Source organism: Cetorhinus maximus, chromosome 17 (assembly GCF_964194155.1).
Source record: "Cetorhinus maximus chromosome 17, sCetMax3.hap1.1, whole genome shotgun sequence".
Classification (NCBI taxonomy): domain Eukaryota; kingdom Metazoa; phylum Chordata; class Chondrichthyes; order Lamniformes; family Cetorhinidae; genus Cetorhinus; species Cetorhinus maximus.
The window spans coordinates 44,074,977-44,098,473 of record NC_135895.1 but is presented as its reverse complement, the minus strand read 5'-3'; the positions used below and the strand labels follow the sequence as shown (position 1 = coordinate 44,098,473).

Genomic DNA, 23,497 nt, shown 5'->3' with positions numbered 1-23,497 from the left:
TCCCATTCGTTGCCCTGACTGGCTAAATTGGTACCAATTTTGGATCAAATTTCAGAATTTCGTAGCCTTTATGGTTGAGTCTTCAGGGGAGCATTTGTATGATATTTATAAAAAAACACAATGAATAAAGAATACTTTAGAACAAAGATTAGGATCATAGAATGGTTACAGCATAGGAGGCCATTTGGCCTGTCATGTCCATGCCAGCTCTCTGGAAGAGCTCGCTTTTTCCGCCATAGCCCTGCAATTTTTTTTCTCCAGATAATTATCCAATTCCCTTTTGAAAGCCATGATTGAATCTGTCTTCATCCCACACTCGGGAATGGTAGTTTTAATAATATAGTTATAAGAAAGAGTAGTTCTGAGATTATAGAAGTAGTTTTAGAAGAAATGCTAAGGCTGTGGTTTCCTAGCAATAAAGTCTCTCTCTATCCCAAGTTCCAGGAATCCTGCAGCCCTTGCTGGAGATAACAAAGGCACAGTACAGTCAATTGTCTATTATTTTCAAAATGTGTTATCTAGGTCACATAGCTCCTTGAGACACAGGTCTTCATGTAGACGTTTTTTGCCTTAACCTGGGATCTGTGAGATGGTCTAAAGAGTCCATCAAAAATAACCAGAGAATGTTTAGAAACAAATACAACTTGTACCCATAAATTGATTACGTCCTATCTGAAAGAAATACCTATGTTTGTCTCAGCAAGTTTGCCTACCTAAGTAGGGTCACTGCATTTTGAAGGTAATTCACCCTGTGAAGTGTTTTGAGATGCCTAGCTACATGAAAAATTGCTTAGTACTATTAAAGATGTTGAAATCTCAACACAAGTTCAACTGGACAGAGACTGTCACATGACAGTCAGCCACAGTGGAGGGAGGTGAAGGTACTATTGTGCGTCAGCCATCTAACGTCATTTCCTAGATCTTCCTCTGCCTTATGGTGAGTCGGGTGTGAGGGTTTTTTGGGGGATAGTGGGGCAGGGGGTGGTTGGTGGTAGTGGTAGAATTTAACACATGCAACTGGTAAAATTTATAGCCAGTTTACAAAACATTCCTTCAGTGTTAGCATTTGCACACAATCGTAGATTTCTAAAAAGTGGGTATTAATTGAGGAGGGAAGCCATGTGACATTAGGTTTGAGTGCTGGCATGAAAATTGAGGATTGTTGGTCAGCACCAGCAACAAGTTTTGCATTAAGTATATAAAACAAAAATACCATTATATATGTTCAATTGTATAACTAATTTTTATACAGAAGTAGTATTTGTGTTTAATGAGGACCATGGAATATTTGTAATGCAGGAGGTGGTGGCCTCAGAAGCAGAAAGGTTGAGAACCACTGCTTTAGAAAGCAATTATCAGACTTTAAATTTGCATTAAATGTTCTGGATGCTTTGAAATGCACTTTTAAAATTAGTTTTTGTTGTGTATGTCTTTCCTTAGTTGCTTTAAGCTTTGTTTAATATTATTGTCTTTTTCAAAATATGGAGAAGTTGCCTGTTACATTTCTATGTCGTCTCCAATTGCTCAAAAATGAGAAAATTATGTAAAAGAACTGGACGTATATCTATTCTTGCATGTTCTAGATCAGTGGTGGGCAATCTGCGGCCCACAGGCTGCATGGGGAGGAGGGAGAGTCGGGGCTGCACTTTTTTGCACATGAGTGCGAAAGAGCCCAGAAATCTCCCTGAGGCATGGAGCTGTCTCAGAGAGATTAAGCACATAATAAAAATTTATAAATAATAAAGCTAAAAATGATTTAGACATGTCCCTTCATGTGACAGTGTGCAAAAATTAATTGAGTTTATAAAACCTTCAGAAAACCGACCATGGATGAGGTTTCCTGAAAAACGCGAAGGCCGCTTGGGCTCTTCGCCTGCCCGCCAACCTTAAGGTTAGATGGCCAGCGCTGTTAATTATCTAAATTACTTCCCTAATGGCTTTAATCGGCCTTTGACAATTCGGCGGGCGCACATCCACCAAACGAAAGATCTAAATGACACGCGATGACATCTGGATGCACGCCTGACATCATGTGCCATTTTGTGCATCGATGTTTTGGGCCCGCCCCGACACGCCAACGCAGTATTCTGGCCACAAGGTTCGCTGCTATGGCTAAATCAGCATGCCTCATGAATTGTGGGTCAGCAAGTGCAATTAGCAAAATTACCAGGGAGAGTGCCGTGGTTGGCTGTGGATGCAGGAAGGTGCACTTTTGGTCGTAATTTAGTAAGCACACACTGGCAGCTATATGTTTTAACTCCTGATGAATAGAGTGTGACAAGCCATGAATCAATCCCAGAGATTTCGTTCAGATCACACGTTGTGTTTGCCGGTGGACGCGGGAGGTTGAGCTTTTGACACTTTTGGTGACAATTTAATTTGCCCCCATGGATTGCTTTGCGTTGAAGTGGCATGATAAAGGACAACCAAATGCAAAATCAAAAAGTACAGAGGAAGAAGAAGTAACCAAAAAGAGGAAAATCGATGACAACGGCAGAATGGTAATGGCAGAGAGTTAGGACCTGGATTATTTTGTTATAGAACAGAAAGGGAGGCCATTTTGCTGAATTTGCAACGAGTTGATATCAGTTCCAAAAAAATACGATGTTAAGAGACATTAGGAAACACATCATTCCTCTTACATCGCAAAATTTCCAGTAGGTTCTGCCCAATGTGCTCAACAGCTTCCAAATCTGAAGGCATTATTGAAAGCTCAGGAGCAGGCACTCAGATGAGCATTAAATGAGAGTGACACAGTGACTTTGGCTAGCTTTCATTCTGCTTGGTTACTTGCAAAAAACGGAAAGCCATTCTCAGATGTCGAATTAGTGAAACAATGCATCATTGAATCCTTGGATGTTTTATTTGGTGGATTTAAAAACCAAGAGAAAATGATCAAACATGTTAAATGTCTGCAACTCAGCAGGCACACACACTGTGAGTCGCAGAGTGTAAGATATAGCTGCCGATCTGGCAGAGCAGCTTCTCAGAACTGTACGTTCAAGTGAGGCTATCAGTATAGAGCTGAATGAATGCAAAGATATTAACGACATTGCTCAGCTCTGTATGTGGGTTTGTTGTGTTGATAGTGATCTGAACATGACAGAAGAATTTTTAGATCTCTAGAATATATGAGCAAGCATGGCGCTCAGTATTTTTCAAGGCATTTACTTCGTTTCGAGGCACGAGTTACCTTTGGAAAAAATTGTATCAGTTACAACAGATGGGTGCCCCTCCATGAAAGGAACACACCATGGATTTGTAGCTTGGTTGAAAGCTTGTGCACCTGACATATTTGGTGTGCATTGCATAATACACCAAGGACTGCTCTTTGCTAAATATGACCAGTGAGACAGACTGAAAGCTGTAATGGACAATGTGGTACAGATTGTTAACTTCGTACACACTCGCCCCCTGCATTACCGTCAGTTTGTGGAACTTGTGGACCAAATTGAAACGGAATATGGAGACTTTGTTATGCACTGAAGTGCACTGGCTAAGCCGTGGTAAAGTACTGGTCTGCTTCCTGGCACTTCTACCAGAAATCCAGCAGTTCCTCATTCAGAAATCTCAAATGTACGCAGAGTTAAAAGAAAACTGGATTTTGGACATGGCTTTTCTCGCTGACATCACTGGTCACCTGATCTGATTGAATGAGTCATTGCAGGGGGGAAAAAAATCACCTCTTGCCCACACTAGTTGCTAGTGTCAGAAAATTCATGCCACGCCTGTAGTTAATATCTACTCAGTTCCCAAATTTGAAAAAATGCTGGAACTCTGATCAAGGAAATGACTATGATCCATCAGTTCACATACAAGTGTTGTCTACAGTGGCAGAGTGTTTTGAGAGCCCTTTTTCTTCTCTCAGTGATCTGAAGCCCTTCCTCTCATTGCTCTCAAATCCATTTGAATTTGATCTGAGCAAATCTGGCATAGTATGTCAAAGGCTTGGGGTTGAGAAAAGGAAGTTTGAGGAGGAATTAATGTTCCTACCCTAAATGAAGACAAAATTAACCAGATAAAGAGGAGAGGTATACAAGAACTTTGGTTGAATATCCCCGGTCCAGTTCTCCAGCATTGCATTGCAAAGTTAATGTCAATCTTTGGATCAACATACACCCGTGAGCAGACTTTTTCTGCTATGGGACACATCAAATGCAAGAAGCTCAACACTCTAACAGATGTAAGCCTCGGTGCTGAATTGCAAAGCATCTGTACACCCCTGAGTCCTAATCTAAGAAAGCTTGCAGAGGATAGATCCAATCAGAAGTCGCACTGAGTACAACGTAGGTAAGGCAAGCATAAATATTTATTTTGTTTTTACTATTTGAAGTTGATGACAGTTCTATCAATATATGTATGATTAAGCATTTTCTGTAACTCATTATGAAATATTCGGCGTGTATTATGGGGTTATGGTTAGTGCACATACACGATTTCAATCTTGTGGCCCACGGAGATAAAGGAGGGCTACCATACAGCCCATTCATTAGCCTAGGTTGCCCATCATTGTTCAAGATACTCGGACTTTTGAAAGTCATTTTTCCTGAATAACTCCTTACAGAGTAGACTTAAGCCACAATAGCTTGATAATTCAGTGCCAAGAAACAACTTTGTAATACAGTTCTCCCTTTCATATGACATTGTATCCAGCATTATTTAGCTTATGTCATAAATGCTTGCTATGCCTTTTTATTGTTATTAGTGCACATGAGAAAATTAACTGTGACGCTTGTAAGTTGAGCTCATGGCAGTTCTTAAAGGGTTGAAAGACTGTCTGAAACTATATAATCATGGTGTTGAATATTAGAAATAACTGCACTATTTACCACTCATTACAGGAAAGTTTCAAAGCTACATCAAATAAACTTTATATTTGACAATGGAATTTTTAATTTTTTGTAGCTCAATATCTCCAGTAGTGATCACACACGGCAGCACAGGTGGCAGTCTGAAGCGACCAGACACGACAGAATCACTGAATTCGTCCATGTCTAATGGAACAAATGATACAGGTGTGTTTTTGCTAAACTGTGTCCTTTTCTTAAATTGAGAAGAATTTAAAAACTCTGAGTTGGTCCCCTAATGTTAATTGTCCATTGCTTCATTACTAGAGTGCAAATTAAAAATATTTTGAATGAAAATACTGAAAATTGTATTTCCTACCAAAAGCTTTCTGAGAGGGGCCAGTTATAGTATCTTAGTATCTTCTTGTCTACAATATTGAATGGACAGACGGTTACACCTGTTTAGTAGGCTGAGTTTTTATTATGAAGGCTAAAAAATTACAAACCTTAACAGATGCTGAAGTTAATTTGTATCTTTTCTGAGTATCTCCACGAAAAAAGCAGCGTAGTTAAAAAGGTATGTTTAACTGAACAAGATAACATTCGGGACTTTTTTAAGGACATCTCTGCAAACGTGAATAATGGTTCATTAATTCCAGAATTCTTTGATCTTTTACTGTCTTTTTTCTGCTGCTTGCTTTGCAGGTTTTTATACAAACACATGCGTGTATTAGCACTATTGAATTTTTTCATGGATTTCATGTATATTGTGTGTGCATTTATTTATGGAGTTGTCCATAGTTGGTCAGTAAATGCAAGTTTTTATAAACAGGAGGGCCACAGTTTGGAGAGACTTCAGAAGCTCATTTTAGAGCCACTTACTGGCAAGAGGCTGTAACTACATCCTGACCATTGATGTGGGAAAACTGATTGGGAAATGTTGAAAGAGCAATTTACAATGATAACAGTTAACAGAAGCATGATTAAAAATCGTGACAAAAGGAAGTAAGGTTTGCAGAGAGGCAGTGCATGTCCCATGCAATATTTTTAATAGCTACTCTATTTGTGAAGTATTACAACATACACAAACAAAGCTTACAATGATTTTCTTTTGCCATATATCAGCATTCCAGGCATCCCCATTAATCAACTTTAACCAGAAACTCATTTCAAAAGGCACATAAATGCTGGACCAAAACCTTCAATGAAATAGATTAGCAAATGGATTCCAAAATCAGACCAGTCACTTCAATCTTCAGATTTTTGTTTTGACTGATGTAATACTGAGATTGTCAAAGTTCGCAACCATAACCTGGACAAAACAGTCATTTCACACACTCAGCTTGCTGCTGACCGCTTACATTGTGCATAATGCTGGAATTGGTTCTTCGTGGACACCAGGAGTGCTATTGAACTAAAAATTAATTTAACAGATTATTAATGATCATATCATTTGTATTAGCAATTCTGCCATGAATGATCCATCAAACCTAGGCATCGGAAACAACAATGGCACACCCACTCCTGTTGACCCTGCAAAGTCCTCCTGACTAACATCTGGGGGCTTGTGCCAAACCAGGGACAGCTGTCCCACAAACTACTCTAACAACACTCTGACATAGTCATGCTCATGGAATCATACAATGTCTCAGACACCATCCCTGGGTAAGGGAAGGCAACGGCGTAGTGGTATGGTCACTAGTAATTCAGAGACCCAGGGTAATGCTCTAGGGACCCGGGTTCGAATCGGGGTAGATGGTGGAATTTGAATTTGATAAAAATCTGGAATCAAAAGCCTGATGAAACCATTGTCAATTGTCATAAAAACCCATCTGCCATCGTTACCTGGCCTACATCCAGATCCCAGCAATGTGGTTGGCTCTTAAAAACATGGGCAAAGAAACCTGCTTGCTGCCTACCATCCTGAGCTGATGAATCCGTACTCATCTATGTTGAACACCACTTGGAGGAAGCAAGGTGGCAAGGGCACAGAATGTACTCCGGCTGGGGGTCTTTAATGTCCATTCCATCACCCACAGTGGCTCAGTAGGACCACTACTGACTGAGCTGGCAAGATGCAAGAGGAAAAAACCCACTTGAGCTTACCCTCCCCTATCTACCTACCACAGATGTATCTGTTCATGACAATATTGGTAGGAGCGACCACTGCACAGTCCTTGTGGAGACGAAGTCCCGTCTTCATAATGGGATACCTTCCATTGTGTTGTATGCAATACCACCATGCTCATGGGATAGATTTCAGAAATATTTAGCAGCTCAAATTGGGCATCCATGAGGCACTGTGGGCCATCAGCAGCAGAAGAATTATATTCAACCACGATCTGTAACGTCATAGCCTGGCATAATCCCCACTCTACCATTACCATCAAACTGGGGGATCAACCCTGGTTCAATGATAAGTGGAGGCAAGCATTCCAGGAGCCAGCAACACCAGGCATACCTAAAAATGAGGTGTCAACCTGATGAAGCTACAACGCAGGACTATTTGCATGCCAAAGAGCATAAGCAGCATGCCATAGACAGAGCTAAGTGATCCTACAACCAACAGATCAAATCCAAGCTCTGCAGTCCTGCCACATCCAGTCGTGAATGGTGGTGGACAATTAAACAGTAACAGGAAGAGATAGCTCCACAGATATCCCCATCCTCATGATGGGGGAGCCCAGCACATCAGTGCAACTATCTTTAGCCAGAAGTAGACCATAAGACCTAGGAGCAGAAATAAGGCCATTCGGCCCATTGAGTCTGCTCTGCCACTCAATCATGGCTGATAAGTTTCTCAACCTCATTCTCCCGCCTTCTCCCCATAACCTTTGATCCCCTAACCAATCAAGAACCTATTTATCTCGGTCTTAAATACACTCAATGACCTGGCCTCCACAGCCTTCTGTGGCAATAAATTCCATAGATTCACCACTCTCCGGCTAAAGAAGTTTCTCCTCATCTCTGTTCTAAAAGATCTTCCCTTTACTCTGAGGCTGTGCCCTCGGGTCCTAGTCTCTCCTACTAATGGAAACATCTTCCCCACGTCCACTCTATCCAGGCCTTTCAGTATTCTGTAAGTTTCAATCAGATCCCCCCTCATCCTTCTAAACTCCATCGAGTATAGACCCAGAGTCCTCAAACGTTCCTCATATGTTAAGCCTTTCATTCCTGGGATCATTCTCATGAACCTCCTCTAGACCCTCTCCATCGCCAGCACATCCTTCCTGAGATACGGGGCCCAAAATTGCTCACAATATTCTAAATGTGGCCTGACCAGAGCCTTATAAAGCCTCAGCAGCACATCCCTGCTTTTATATTCTAGTCCTCTCGAAATAAATGCCAACCTTTGCCTTCCTAACTACCGACTCAACCTGCAAGTTAACCTTAAGAGAATCCTGGACTATGACTCCCAAGTCCCTTTGCACTCCAGGTTTCTGAATTCTCTCCCCATTTAGAAAATAGTCTATGCCTCTATTCTTCCTACCAAAGTGCATGACCTCACACCAAGTGGATGATCCATCTCGGCCACCTCCTGAGGTCCATAGCATCACAGATGCCAGTCTTCAGCCAATTCGAATCACTCCATGTGATATCACAGAACAGCTGAAGGCACAGGATACTGCAAAGGCTGTGGGCTCTCACAACATTCCAGCAATAGTCCTGAGGACTTGTGCTCCAGAACTAGCCGTGCCCCTAGCCAAGCTGTCCTAGTACAGTTACGATAATGGCATCTGGAAAATTGGAAAATTACCCAGATATGTCCTGTCCACAAAAAAAAAGCAGGACAAATCCAATCCGGCCAATTGCCACCCCATCAGTCTACTCTCAATCACCAATAAAGTGATGGAATAGGTCATCAACAGTGCTGTCAAGCGGCATTTGCTTAGCAATAACCTGCTCACTGACACTCTGTTTGAGTTCCGCCAGAGCAACTGAGCTCCTGACCTCATTACAGTCTTGGTTCAAACATGGATAAAAGAGCTGAACTCTAGAGGTGAGGTGAGAGTGACTTCCCTTGAAATCGAGGCAGCATTTGATCAAGGAGCTCCTGCAAAACCCGAGTCAATGGGAATCGGGGGGGCGCTCTCTGCTGGTTGGAGTCATACCTACCACAAAAGAAGATGGTCATGGTTATTGGAGGTCAGTCATCTCAGTCCTGGGACATTGCTGCAGGAGTTCGTCGGGGTAGTGTCTGAGGCCCAACCATCTTCAGCAGATTCATCAATGACTTCCCTCCATCATGAGGTCATAGGTGGGGATGTTCGCTGCTGATTGTGCAATGTTCATTATCATTTGCGACGACTCAGATACTGAAGCAGTGCGTGTCCATACACAGCAAGACCTGGACAGCATTCAGGCTTGGGCTGATAAGTGACATTCACGCCACACAAGTGCCAGACAATGACCAGCTCCAGGAATGAGAAACTTGAGTTATGAAGATAGATTGGAGAGGTTGGGACTGTTCTCCTTGGAGAGGCAAAAGCTAAGAGATTTGATAGAGGTGTTCAAAATCACGAGGGGGCTGGAGAGAGTGGATAGGGAGAAACTATTCTGGCTCGACAAGGGATCGAGAATGAGACGGCACAGATCTAAAGTGATTTGCAAAAGAAGCAGATGTGATGTGAGAAAAAACTTTTTCACACAATGAGTGGTTTGAGCCTGGAATGCACTGCCTGTAAGTGTGGTGGAGGCAGGTTCAATCAAGGCATTCAAGAGGGCAATAGATGATTATTTGAATAGAAACATGTGCTAGGGTACAGGGAAAAAGCGGAAGAATGGCACTGTCATAATGCTCCTTTGGAGAGCTGGTGCAGACTCTATGCGCCGAATGGCCTCCTTCTACGCCGTAACAATCCTGTGATTCTGTGATAACCATCTCCCCATGACATTCAATGGCATTACCATCGCTGAATCCCACGCTTATTACATCCTGAGGATACCATTGACCACAAACTGAACTGGACCAGCCATATAAATACTGTGGCTACAAGAAGAGATCAGGGCCTGGAAATTCTGCAACAAGTAACTTACCGCTTGTCTCTCCAAAGCCTGTGCATCAACCACAAGGCACAAGTCAGGAGTGTGATGGAATACTGTCCACCTGTCTGGATGAGTGCAGCTCCAAGAACACCACAAAGCTTTACGCCATCCAGGACGAAATGGCCCACTTGATTGGCACCCCATCCACACTTTAAACATTCACTCCCTCTACTACCAACGCACAATGGCAGCAGCATGTACCATCTACAAGATGCATTGCAGCAACTCGCCAAGGCTCTTTTGAGGGCACATTTCAAACCTATAACCTCTACCACCTTGAAGGACATTGGCAGCAAATGCATAAGAACACCACCACCTATAAGTTCTTGTCCAAACCCCACATCATCCTGACTTGGAAATATATCGCCGTTCCTTCACTGTCGCTGGGTCAAAAATCCTAGAACTCCCTTTCTGACAGTACACTGTGAGTGTACTGACTCCATATGGACTGCAGCGGTTCAAGGTGGTTCACCACCACCTTCTCAAGGGCAAATAGGGATGGGGAATAAATGCTGGTCTAGCCAGTAATGCCCACATCTCGTGAAAGAATCACTTAAATAAAAGCCAAGAACTACAGTTACCATTCTGAAGAAATCCTATTGGACTCTAACTTTTAACTCCGTTTCTCTCTCCACAGCTGCAGCTAGACCTGCTGAGGTTTTCTGGCACTTTTTTTTATTTAAGGACTACCGCTACTTTAATTAGTAAAACCAAATTTTGAAAAGCATCAGTGATTTATAAATACTCTAGTCACCTTTTTAAATATAATTTCCAATTGCTTGTTTTCATTCTCAGAGCTGTTTGATACGCACGATGAGAGGGATGATGAGGGTGAAGGGGAATCTGTGGAAGAGCATAAGAGTGTCATCATGCATCTCCTGTCTCAAGTCCGATTAGGCATGGACCTGACAAAGGTGAGGGTGATGCACCATGTGTTTTTCGGTGAATTACCACTCTGAAAGGTAATAGAGTTTCTAGTAAATCTCCCATATTCTTATTGCTTTGGTTTGGACCCATTGGAAAAATAATCAATATTTTAATATTTCATCCAAGTGTGCTCAGTGGTTCGTTGATGAACAAATTATCAAATTAATGGACAAATTGTTACTTTCAGTTTTTTAAAATTTCTGGAAAGCTGCTCAATTTCTGTTGTTTTTTAAAATAACTGGAATCAATAATATGAGTATCCCAATGATGGAAATATAACTACTGTCTGTTAGGGGCATAATTTGAGATTTTTTTCCATTTCCTTCCTTTGAAAAGTGTACGCCACCTTGTTTTGTCCCATCATTGGTTTACAATTTAGATCTCTTGTGCAGAGCCACATTTTTTTGTTTTAATTTTGAAGACACCATTGAGATTTTTCATATTACTTATTAAAAAAAAATGCTGATCCTCTTGCAGGTGGTTCTTCCCACATTTATCTTGGAAAGACGGTCTTTGTTGGAAATGTATGCGGATTTTTTTGCACATCCAGATTTGTTTGTGAGGTAAGTATTCTCTTATCCATTTAAACTGGCTTCTGCAGTGATATGGAAAGCCTGTCATTATTATGACACTAATTCATTTATATGTGATTTAGGACTGGTGTGTACAGATTTTAATAACATTTCTTCAGCATTGTTTCCATTATAATTTGTCACAATAGTTTAATCTACATATAGCTTTATGAAGATGTTTTCCTCCTTGTGAAGTTTTGCAGTGAAGTGAGAAAGTAGAAATCAAAAACTTTACATATTGCCATTGACTCAGTGATAAATTTCAATATGTAACTTCCAGTACCATATCTCAGTCTGGAGAATAATGCAAATCTGCAACTTTAAATATGAGTTCCCCTCCCAAAGTAGTGGGGACGGAGTTATGCACCCTTGTATGTTGATTAGTGATCAAATGTCTATTCTAGGAGAGGAAAGTAAAATCACAGCCTGAGTCATTGCTCGTGCCTCTTGTTACAAAGCAAAATGGGCAGAAGGCCCAGGACAGGTCTTTTGTCACTCGCTCCGTTTACTCACTCTAAGGATATACATGGCATCGATTACCTAAAGAAAGAACCTTTCCAAGAATGTTGTTCTTGCCACAGCTGTTGAATGTGATTGTTTTACTGTCCCATGAAACAAAATATTCTTAAGCTTTTTTTTGTAAAGTATTGTAGACCAAAGTGACCCAAGGGACCGAATGGTACAGGTTGTCAAATGGTACCTGTCGGCCTTTCATGCTGGTCGCAAGGGATCTGTAGCCAAGAAACCGTACAATCCCATTTTAGGAGAGATCTTCAAATGTCATTGGAATTTCCCTGAGAATGAAACGGAAGAAAATACAGTAAGTTGCTTTTTCTAATAATCATTGCATAAAATTAATTTAGTTTAATTTCTAGGTTTTTTTCTGCATATTGATCTCTTGGATCCATGTTCAGTGCTGTGCCATTAATGGCTCAGAATTTACATTTAATATAGTAAAAAATACCACTCCTGTCTTACCACCTGAGAAGAAAGATCGCTCTAATGACCATAAAAATTGCTAGACAAAAAATACGACCAAGGTCCTTTCAGTTTTCCTCCCTGGAGACTACTCTTTTCTCCTTTCATCCTTTCACTCGTCGGTCATTCCTTCTCCCTGTCTCTCATTTCCTGCCCTTTTTTGTTTGTTTGTTATCACTTTTCCTTTTCCTAATTCCTTTTCTTATTTTATGAAGATGCTCCATCACTTTCTCATTAACCCCACGTCACACATTTGTCAGTAGTGGTTCTTTATCTCAGTCGCTCTTTCATGTCAGGAAACATCATTGGCTTCTATCTTGCTGCAGAAGACAAACCACTGAATTTTATGCTTGTGTTGGTAGTAGCAATGATGCTCCCTGTTTGAATCAAATCAGCTTGTTGGGAGCCCAGTACAGCGTTGTCTTGCATGTGGCAGCACTTACACTAACTCCACCACTCCGAAACTCGCTCTAGTGGCTCAGTCAGGCTAAAAATAGGCGAATGAGAAATAATTGCACAAATACATGAAAAGATAAATTGTTTTCTACCCAAAATATTGATTAAAATGTCAAACCATGACCTGTTTGCACATATTTCCAATGTAGACAATGGTTTCATATGTCAAGATGCAAAATGTTTTGAATTTCACCAGTGAATGATGCTCGGTGAGAGATTAAAAGAAATACTTTTTGATCAGCTTTCGTCAAAATATGAAGAATGAATCAGCCTACAATTTTCAGTTTTGCTGCTCCAAAAGCATTTCAAATGTCACACCCCCAGTTACAAAATCTCTCAAAATTACAAATTCTCAGCTGATTTTGCTATGTCATGAAATACACACAATTTAGAACATCTTATTTTTCCCAAGAATGCCTGTAATTTTCACAAAGAGCTTGCACAAATATGGCAGGTGGTAAGTGTGCTCTGCCCGAAGGCAGATCCTTGGCTCATTGTCTGCTGATGCTTCATCCTGATCTGTATTTTTTTCAGTTTTTGTCGGTGATGGTTTGCCAATACCTGTCACTCTCAGGGACAGGGCAAGGCCACAAGTCTATCTCAGCTGGAACGGGAATCGAAGTCTTGCTGTTGGTGTCATTCTGAACCACATGCTAGCTGCCCAGCCAACTGAGCTAACCAGCTTCCTTGCATCTATATTTCCTTTTAATGTAGAAAAACGCCTTTTCCTTTTGAGCATCTTGCACAACAATTGCTGGTGTGAAACCATGAGCAAAGATGCTCACCTACAAGGGACCCATCTTTTATAAGGTAAACGGAATAAGGTTTGCAGATATCACATGGTCAGCCATCACATACTTGAACCTCCAAAAATGCTTCCAACTTGAGTTGGCAAAGCTACCAGCAGTGGAAGAGAAAAGGTAAAAGGGAAAGAGCAATTCTAAAACAGAGAAGGAAATACCTTTTTTCCTTTTATAAACTTTCAAAGTTTCAGTAGGTTACTCGATCAGTCTAAGAATGGTTGATTTCAGCAGTAATTTATAATCTGGTCTGATTTATGCAACTGATCTTGGATAACGTTTATTGGCAGACCTGTCTGTGTTGAAACTCAATTCACAATCGTGAAAATGGCAGAAAAAGTGTCAGTTTTTGTGAGAACAGGAGGTCATGTTTTCTCTGCAATTAGGCTACCAAACTTTTTATGTTCAAAGTAAATGCCAGGTTCACTAAGGTTCCACTATCCAGATAATGTACAAATAATTGCTGAATCCATTAGCAGCATTAAAATGTTCAGAAATGTATTATTGTACTGTATAGATATCAGTAATTTCAGAGCTTTCTGCATATTTAAATACATTTTTATATGTTACATGTTCCCTCTTTTGCCACAGGAATCTGTTGCTGAAGGTCCAGTTCCAGAGGCTAGCCAGAACAGCGTAACATTTGTAGCAGAGCAGGTGTCACATCACCCACCAAGCAAGTTTATTTCAATAATCTCGTTAAGGCTATCCAACTGCAAAATAGTATTCCTTTTATTATGTGGCCATCTTTGTACCTTTGTTATATATCAAATCTCAGACAGGTGACTTGCTTCCAAATTCTCCAAATAATGCTGTGGAACCAGCCATTCAAGCCCAATGGGAGTACACCATCTGACCAGAGGGTTTTTTTTACCCCTTTCTCACCCACTCCACACTCCCTTTCTCCTGGCTACCAGTGCTTTCTGCCATTTAGAACTGGAATAAGAATGTCAAAGCCTCAGTGAGTCTACAGAGGAGATTTGCTGGAATGGTACCAGGGATGAGGGAGTTCAGTTTTGTGGCGAGACAGGAGATGGTGGGATTGTTCTCCTGAGAGCAGAGAAGGTTATGGGAATTAAAAGAGGTGTTCAAAATTATGAGGTTTTGATAAGAGGAAATAGGGAGAAATTGTTTCCACTGGCTGGAAAGTTAGTAACCAGAGAACATAAAGTTGAGGTAATTTGCGAAAGAACTGTTGGGGAGATGAGAATTTTTTTTGAACAGTGAGTTATGATCTGGATACACAACTGAAGGGGCAGTGGAAACCAATTCAGTAAAAACTTTCAAAAACAAATTAGATAAATACTCGAAGGAAAAATAATTGCAGGGCTATGTGGACAAAGCAAAGAACTAATTATATAGCTTTTTCAAAGAGCTGGCACAGCCATGATGGACAGAATAGCCTCCTTTTGGGTGTATAATTCTATGATCTCTGTATTGTGTAGCCAGAATTCACCCTGCTTCCCCAGCACTTTCCCAACTGATCCAACCCTGACCCTGATGAAATTCCCAGTTTCAAACACATTTAAGTTTAGAGGCCTGCTGGTGGTGCCTGTACCTGTGCTTAGCAGCTTAACATGGAGGTGGAGGGGAGGGACACCTACAGCAGCTTAATAAGTCAGGCACTCTAGGAGCTTTGAAAAGTTTTGCTGTCTCCAGCGTGCAGACCTGTTCTACTCCTATTCATTGAAATTCATTTGATCGTAGATCCTTCTTTGGACATTTAAATTGTTACCACTGCACCTTTTCTAATGACACTGGTACCTGTTGAATGCAAATCTAAGTTGGGGTGATAATGGTGTGAAATGTGACACATGACACCAATCTGTCATTGTTGCTTCATTTGAAAATGCCCACTCATATTTGGGAAAGTGCTTCTGGCAATCACTTCCAACAGAAACTAAGACAGTGGCATAAATAGACAGGAATCCAGGGAATTGGGTGACACATCACATTTTCTTCTTCCACCTACCTCACCCATTTACAGAGCTCATGTTTTCATACCAGTTTGCAGCTGATGATTTTCACATTTACAATGCATAAAGAAAAAGGCATTTAGTCACTTAGTAGTAAGGCTATCGCTGGCAAAAGAGACATGCTTTCGAAGCTTTTTGTCTTGCACTCATCAGGACAAATGGAAGAGTACAAAAATACAAATTCCAAAGGGATCTCGCTTGTTGCGTCTTGCGTCTGTCCTGCTAAGTGCAAGACAAAAAGTTTTGACAGCATGTCTCTCTCTTCATCAAAAGGGCATTTGTTCACAGCTCAGTAGAAATGGAAGCAAAGACCTAGCAGTGTTCATCACCTACTAAATATTTATCCCTGGAAGTGATGATTCTAGCTATGAAGTAGTTTCAGTTTGTTTTCAATACCATTTGAACTACTTCGTAATTTTTGGTTTAGTTGTCACGACTGAAACCTAAGTAACCTCTCGAGACTTCAGAATGTTACGACATTCTCTAAAGAAACTGGAAAAATTCCTATCCTATGTTTTATATTGGAGTAGAAATAGCTACTTTTATGCTCGTTAACAACTAATTTCTTAACGGCTCCAAATATGTTTTCTTTCTATCAGTTATAATTTCTCAATCTAGGTACCCCCTTTATCCGCCGCTATCTAGAATGCAGCTGGCGTTGATCATAGAATCACAGAATCCTTACAGGGCAGAAGGAGGCCATTTGGCTCATTGACTCTGCGCTGGCTCTCTGAAAAAGCATTCTACTTAGTCCCACCTTATACCCGCAACCTTGCACGTTCTCTCTTTTCCAATAGCAATCCAATTCCCTTTTGAAGACCTTGATCGAACCTGCCTCCGCCACCCTCTCTGGAAGTTTGTCCCAGACACCAACCACCCTCTGGGTGAAAAAGCTTTTCCTCACGTCACTTTTACTCCTTTTGCCAATTATTTTGAATCAGTGACCTCTAGTTCTTTATATTCTCTTGAGTGGGAACATTTTCTCACTGCTCACTTAGTCCATACCCCTCAGGATCTTGAATACCTCTATCGAGCCTCCTCTCAGCCTTCTTTTCTCCAAGGAAAACAGTCCCAACCTCTTCAATCTATCCTCAAAGCTACAGTTCTTTATCCCTGGAATCATTCTTCTGAATCTCCTCTGTACTCCCTCTAATGCCTTCACATCCTTCCTCAAGTATTGTGCCTAGAACTAGACATAGTACTCCACATGAGGCCTGACTAGTGTCTTATACAAGTTCAACATGACCTCCTTACTCTTGTACTCAATGTCCCTATTAATAAATGCTAAGATTCCATATGCTTTATCAACTGTTCTCTCAATATGCCCTGCCATCTTCAATGATGTATGTACATATACATCAAGGTCCCTCCGTTCCTGCACCTCCTTCAGAGTTTCTCCCTTTATTTTATACTGTCTCTCTATATTCTTCCTGCCAAAGTGAATCACCTCACACTTCTCTGCACTGAACTTCACCTGCCACTTGTCTGCCCAATCCACCAAAATGTCTATGCCCTTTTGAAGTTCATGACTATCCTCATCACAGTTGACAGCGTTTCTAATCTTCGTATCATCTGCAAATTTTGAAATCATGCCTTGAACACCACAGTTTAGGTCATTAATATATATATCAGGAAGAGAAAGGGTCCCAACACTGACCGCTGGGGAACTCCACAACAAATCTTCCTCCAATTTGAAAAACAACCATTTATTGCTACTGTTTCCTGTCACTCAGCCAATTTCTTATCCAAATGCCTACTTTCCCTTTTATTCCATGAGCTAGAATTTTGATCACCACTCTGCTGTGTGGCACTGTATCAAATGCCTTTTGAAAATTAATATACACCACATCAACAGCTTTGCCCTTATCAATCTTCTCTGTTACCTCCTCAAGAAACTCCAAGTTAGTTAAACATGATTTTCCCTTAATGAATCCATGCTAGCTTTCCTTAGTTATTCTGCACATGTCTAAGTGACTATTGATTTTATCCCTAACTATAGTTTCCAGAAGTTTCCCTACCACTGAAGTCAAACTGACTGGCCTGTAGTTGCCGGCTTTATCCTTGCACCCCTTTTTGAATAAGGGTGTAACATTCACAATTCTCCAGTCTTCTGGCACCACCCCTGTGTCTCAGGAGGACTGGGAGATTATCACTAGTGTCTCTGCAATTTCCACTCTCACTTCCCTCAGTACCCTTGGATGCATCTCATCTGATCCTGGTACCTTATCTGTTTTAAGTAAAGATAGCCTTTCTAAAACCACCTCCTTCTCAATTGTAAATTCTTCTAGTGTACCAGTTACCTCCTCTTTTACCTCAGCATCTTCTTCCTTCGTAAAGACAGATGCTTATTTAATACTAAGATAAAAGCAAAAAACTGTGGATGCTGGAACTCCAAAACAAAAACAAAAATACCTGGAAAAACTCAGCAGGTCTGGCAGCATCTGTGGAGAGGAGCACAGTTAACGTTTCGAGTCCACATGACTCTTCAACAGAACTAAGGAAAAATAGAAAAGGGGTGAAATATAAGCTGGTTTAAGGGGAGGCTGGGACAAGAAGAGCTGGATAGAGGTGGAGATAACCAAAAGATGTCACAGACAAAAGGACAAAGAGGTGTTGAAGGTGGTGATATTATCTAAAGGAATGTGCTAATTAAGGATAGAAAGCAGGACGAGCAAGGTACAGATAGCCCTAGTAGGGGTGGGGTGGGGTGAAGGAATGGAAAAAGGCTAAAAAGTAGAGATAAAACAATGGATGGAAATACATTTAAAAATAATGGAAATAGGTGGGAAAAGAAAAATCTATATAAATTATTGGAAAAAACAAAAATATTGGGGGGTGGAAAATCGGAAAGGGGGTGGGGATGGAGGAGAGAGTTCATGATCTAAAATTGTTGAACTTGATATTCAGTCCGGAAGGCTGTAAAGTGACTAGTCGGAAGATGAGGTGCTGTTCCTCCAGTTTGCGTTGAGCTTCACTGGAACAATGCAGCAAGCCAAGGACGGACATGTGGGCATGAAAGCAGGGTGGTGTGTTGAAATGGCAAGCGACAGGGAGGTCTGGGTAATGCTTGCGGACAGACCGAAGGAGTTCTGCAAAGCGGTCACCCAGTCTGCGTTTGGTCTCTCTAATGTAGAGGAAACCGCATTGGGAGCAGCGAATGCAGTAGACTAAGTTGAGGGAAGTGCAAGTGAAATGTTGCTTCACTTGAAATGAGTGTTTAGGCCCTTGGACGGTGAGGAGAGGGGAAGTAAAGGGGCAGGTGTTGCATCTTCTGCGGTTGCATGGGAAGGTGCCGTGGGAGGGGGTTGAGGTGTAGGGGGTGATGGAAGAGTGGACCAGGGTGTCACAAAGGGAATGATCCCTACGGAATGCCGCCAGGGGGGGTGAAGGGAAGATGTGTTTGGTGGTGGCATCATGCTGGAGTTGGCGGAAATGGCGGAGGACGATCCTTTGAATGCGGAGGCTGGTGGGGTGATAAGTGAGGACAAGGGGGACCCTATCATGTTTCTGGGAGGGAGAAGGTGGTGTGAGGGCGGATGCGCGGGAGATGGGCCGGACTCGGTTGAGGGCCCTGTCAACCACCGTGGGTGGAAAACCTCGGTTAAGGAAGAAGGAGGTCATGTCAGAGGAACTGTTTTGAAAGTGGCATCATCAGAACAGATGCGACAGAGGCGAAGGAACTGAGAGAATGGGATGGAGTCCAGGAAGCAGGGTGTGAGGAGCTGTAGTCGAGGTAGCTGTGGGAGTCGGTAGGCTTGTAATGGATATTGGTGGACAGTCTATCACCAGAAGTTGAGACAGAGAGGTCAAGGAAGGGAAGGGAAGTGTCAGAGATGGACCATGTGAAAATGATGGAGGGGTGGAAATTGGAAGCAAAATTAATAAATTTTCCCAGGTCCAGACGAGAGCATAAAGCAGCACCGAAGTAATCATCGATGTACCGGAGAAAGAGTTGTGGGAGGGGGCCGGAGTAGGACTGGAACAAGGAATGTTCCACATACCCCATAAAGAGACAGGCATAGCTGGGGCCCATGCAGTCCTACTCCTGTGATTACTTGCCGTGAGTAACGTACCCTCAAATTTTTCTTTTGCAGTGCACAGAAAATTTGTTGAAATGCACGTGCCTTTTTTTTTTGTGCAGCAACTTGAAGGCTGACTCATGCTTGGCCTGTGCAGGAAGTATCAAGTTGCTCTGGCTATGCATCTTAGAGGGAAAATTGTTTGAGAGGTGTGTAGGAGCAGTTTGCTTTCCCTGCTTTTATTTTTTATAAGCTATTGTGCTGAGCAATATCCTGCCATGTTCCAGTGTGATAGGAAATTTGATATGAGCAATATTGTGCTCCCACCTGCCGGTGGCTGAAGGAAAAGGGATTGAAAGGATATGGGAACAGGGTGGGTAAATGTGAGTGAAATTATTTGCTCATGTGGGGAGAAAATACGGACCTGTATTGTACAGGCAGAATTGCCTGTTTCCATGCCATAACTTTTATTTATTTCTATATTCATCCAATCCAGTGTGCAGCATATTGTAATTAGTGTTCCAATAAGAGAAAAGTATAATTGTCATGCTTTCTCCTAATTTTTTTTTCCTTTATAGTTTCTGCATTTTATGCTGAATGTCTCTCAAAAAGGATCCAGTTCAATGCACACATTTGGACTAAATCTAAGTTTCTTGGAATGTCTATAGGGGTGCATAACATAGGACAGGGTAAGTTTTTTTTTCACAAAATGTATGCACTAATAACATGTATTTTCACTGTAAACAAGCTGCCTGCATTTTTTGTATTTTTTATTTTTTTTGTCCTGCTCAATTTTTTCTTCTTCCCTTTCCTGGGGATTTTGACTCCACGATTTCATAGGCAGCAGTCATTCTCCCTTATCTTGCCTAAATGACTACTATGCATGAGCCTTTGACCACATTAGGCATCACAGTTACAATTGTGGCTTCCTCTCCTGTCATCTATATTTATGTATTCCCAGTTGAGGTTTCCACAGATGGACCAGGTGCAGGAGCAATTGCTGACTTTCACCTCCATGAACTAAGGGCACTGCAACCAATGGAGACTCTCTACTGTTGCTTTTGAGATGGGCTGACTCAATACAGACCAGAGACTTAAACTTAGGTCTTGCCTGGTCTCTGATTCGGAGACGATGACTTTACCTCTGAGTTATTGGGAAAACCACAGTATTTTTAAGAATGAATGAGCAAAGGCAATTTGATCCATAAGGGCCTTGAATTCAGCTGTTTTTTTAAATTCCCTCATTGGCTATGACTCTTGGTAATATTTTTTTAAATTCAATTTGTTATCACTGAGTTAAATTTATGTCCTTTGATCCTATTAGCATGACTTATGTTGAACTTGTTTTATGAGCTTAGTTTACACTATTTAATACTTGTTTTCAGGGAGCTCTCTCCAAAACCATCAACTATCCAAAGCTGAAGCTTTTCAAATCTTTTCTTTATAGCTTATCTCCTTTACATGATTTCATTCTTGCTTTCTTCACCATCTCTAACGCAAATGTATCACTTCTGTATTTTGGTAGCCAAATTGTACATTACTGCCCTTGCCATCTGACCAGTTGATTGTGAAACATTGGCATAAGCTCTATAGCTTAATACTCCATTGTGCTGTCTACATGTCCCAACAATCTACTTCTATTTTAATTGCTTCCTTATGTTGTCTTGATATTAGAAATGCCATGCTTACTGTTTGTTACTCCCAGGCCTCTTTGGTTCCCACCATTTTTGTCCATTTATTATTTACCTTTGTTCATTTTTCTGCCTAATGTACAATAGTTCATATTTTCAGTAACATTTGTTTATTTCCTCCTGGCGCCCAGTTTTCTCTCCTGGCACCTATGGTTTTGCTAGTCTGAATCTTTGAGCTGACATGTATAGAAGAAGAGGACACTGGGAGGGATGTTGAGCTGGTCCAGCTGCTCAAGAAGTGGTGTGTCCCTTCCTATCAATCCATGTACCCACTTGCTTGCAGAGATAAAATTGCCTTGCTTTGGCAACTGTTGTGCTGGCAGAGGTTCCTCCTCCAGAAGGAATTTGTGCCAGCGGAGCCTTGGTGGCTTCTCTACTGTAATTGAATATTCGCTTCATTGACCATTACACTGTATAGCTCTTTGTAAGTACACCCCCATCAAAGCATGTCACCCTTTATAATAAAAAGAGATGGTGCTGGAAAAATCTCAGGTCTGGCAACATCTGTGGAGAGAGAATCAGTGTTAAAGTTTTGAGTCCTATATGACTCTTCTTCAGAATCGAAGAGGTTGAAATGTGATGGACTTTATGCCGTTGAAAAAAGTGGGGACGGTCAGATGGAGCAAAAGAGAAGATCAGGGATGGGTTGGAGGATGGCAAAAATTAAATGACAAAGATGTCATGACACAAAAGGCAAAGGGAGTGGTAATGGTAGTAGTAAAGAAAAAAAACATTGATCCAGAGTGGGTGTTAATAGCAGAATAAAGGCCTGAAAGCAAAAACATGATAGATTTTTTTTCTATTTGTGAATATGAGAAGGAGGTAGAAACAGGGTGTGCAGGGCTGGCAGACAATGAGGTTGGAGGCTGTGGAAGGAAGATCTCTAAAGGAGATGAATTAGGTTAGTGACAGTCTTGGAAATGATGGCTTGTTGTTCATTGGTCGGGTCATGGTTCAGGGGAAGGGGGAAGAAATGCAAGAGAGTTGCTATTCGGGCTCCATAAGATAGAGATCAGTTTGCCAAACAACATCGTGACCCTTTTCAGCAGGCTTAATGACAATGGTAGGGTTGGATCTGAGAGAGCAGAGTGCTGCAAGTTCAGGGAAGACAGCTTAAGAGTGATGAAGGCAGCTTAGAATGAGTGAGTGGAGTAGAAAAATCGATAAGTTATGCATTATCGTCTGTGCATACTTTTTGTATCTCACTGGGGACCTGTGTTTTTTTCTGGATCTGAGGTGGCATAGAAACAAATGGAAAGCTTCTGTAAAGACTGCTGCACCTACCATGCAACAGAGCACTAGAAATGACATGTTAAGACAGTTATAGTTGGCTATGGCCTAACCTTGGCTGCTTCTCCTTGCAAGCACACTGCAGAGTTGACCTTTAAGTATAGTATCTTGGAATGGGAGTGTGCAACCCTCCTCTCAAGCACCTTCTGCAGCACTACCTCAACATTAGTAGTTTTCAAACAAGATTTGGTTGTTGAAATCACCCATTATCATCTAAACATACCCTTCTAAGATTAGCAAGGACAAATTAGGGTCCATTGCAGGCGGAGATGGGAGAATTTATAATGGAGAATAGGGAAATGGCAGAGAAACTAAACAATTACTTTGGCCAGAATTTCCCAGCCCCTCATGCTGGCAGCATCTTCTGGTCCCGCTAGTGTGAACTGAAATTGCGTTGCCATAGCCTCCAAGGCTACGGGCCAAGTGCTGGAAAATGGGATTATTGTAGTCAGATCTTTATTGACTGGCACAGGTACGATGGGCTGAATGGCCTCCTTCTGTACTGTAAACGCCTATGAGTCTATTTCAATGGCTCGCCGGCCCTGCCGCCTGATGGGCGCTGGAAGTTTCTGGCCTCTTCTGTCTGTCTTCACAAAGGAAGATACAGAAAATTTCCCAGAAATAGTAGGGAACCAAGGGACTAGTGAAAATGAGGAACTAAAAGAAATTAGCATTAATAAAGAGGCAGTACTTGAAAAATTAATTGGATTAAAGGTTTATAAATCACTGGGCCAGATGAGCTGAATTCCAGAGTGTTGAAGATGGTGGTTATAGAGATAGTGGATGCATTGGTGATTATCTTTCAAAATTCTGTAGATTATGGAAAGGTTCCTGCTGATTGGAAAGTAGCAAATGGAACCCCATTATTTAAGAAGGGAGGGAGAGAGAAAGTTGAGAACTGCAGACCAGTTAGTTTGACGTCAGTAGAAGGGAAAATGTTAGAATCTATTATAAA

The 23,497-nt window shown here is 41.5% G+C and overlaps 1 protein-coding gene across 10 annotated transcripts in view; it reads left to right on the top strand.

Annotated features, from left to right (window-relative positions):
• Positions 1-23,497, top strand: part of osbpl9 (oxysterol binding protein-like 9) — a 279,318-nt gene that overhangs the window by 242,464 nt on the left and 13,357 nt on the right. For all 10 annotated transcript variants that reach the window (XM_078561122.1, XM_078561121.1, XM_078561120.1 and 7 more), the window contains 6 exons: positions 4,906-5,015; positions 10,629-10,747; positions 11,238-11,323; positions 11,978-12,152; positions 14,158-14,242; positions 20,140-20,250. In XM_078561122.1, the coding sequence (XP_078417248.1) occupies positions 4,906-5,015; positions 10,629-10,747; positions 11,238-11,323; positions 11,978-12,152; positions 14,158-14,242; positions 20,140-20,250 (686 nt within the window). The remainder of the gene's footprint in view (positions 1-4,905; positions 5,016-10,628; positions 10,748-11,237; positions 11,324-11,977; positions 12,153-14,157; positions 14,243-20,139; positions 20,251-23,497) is intronic.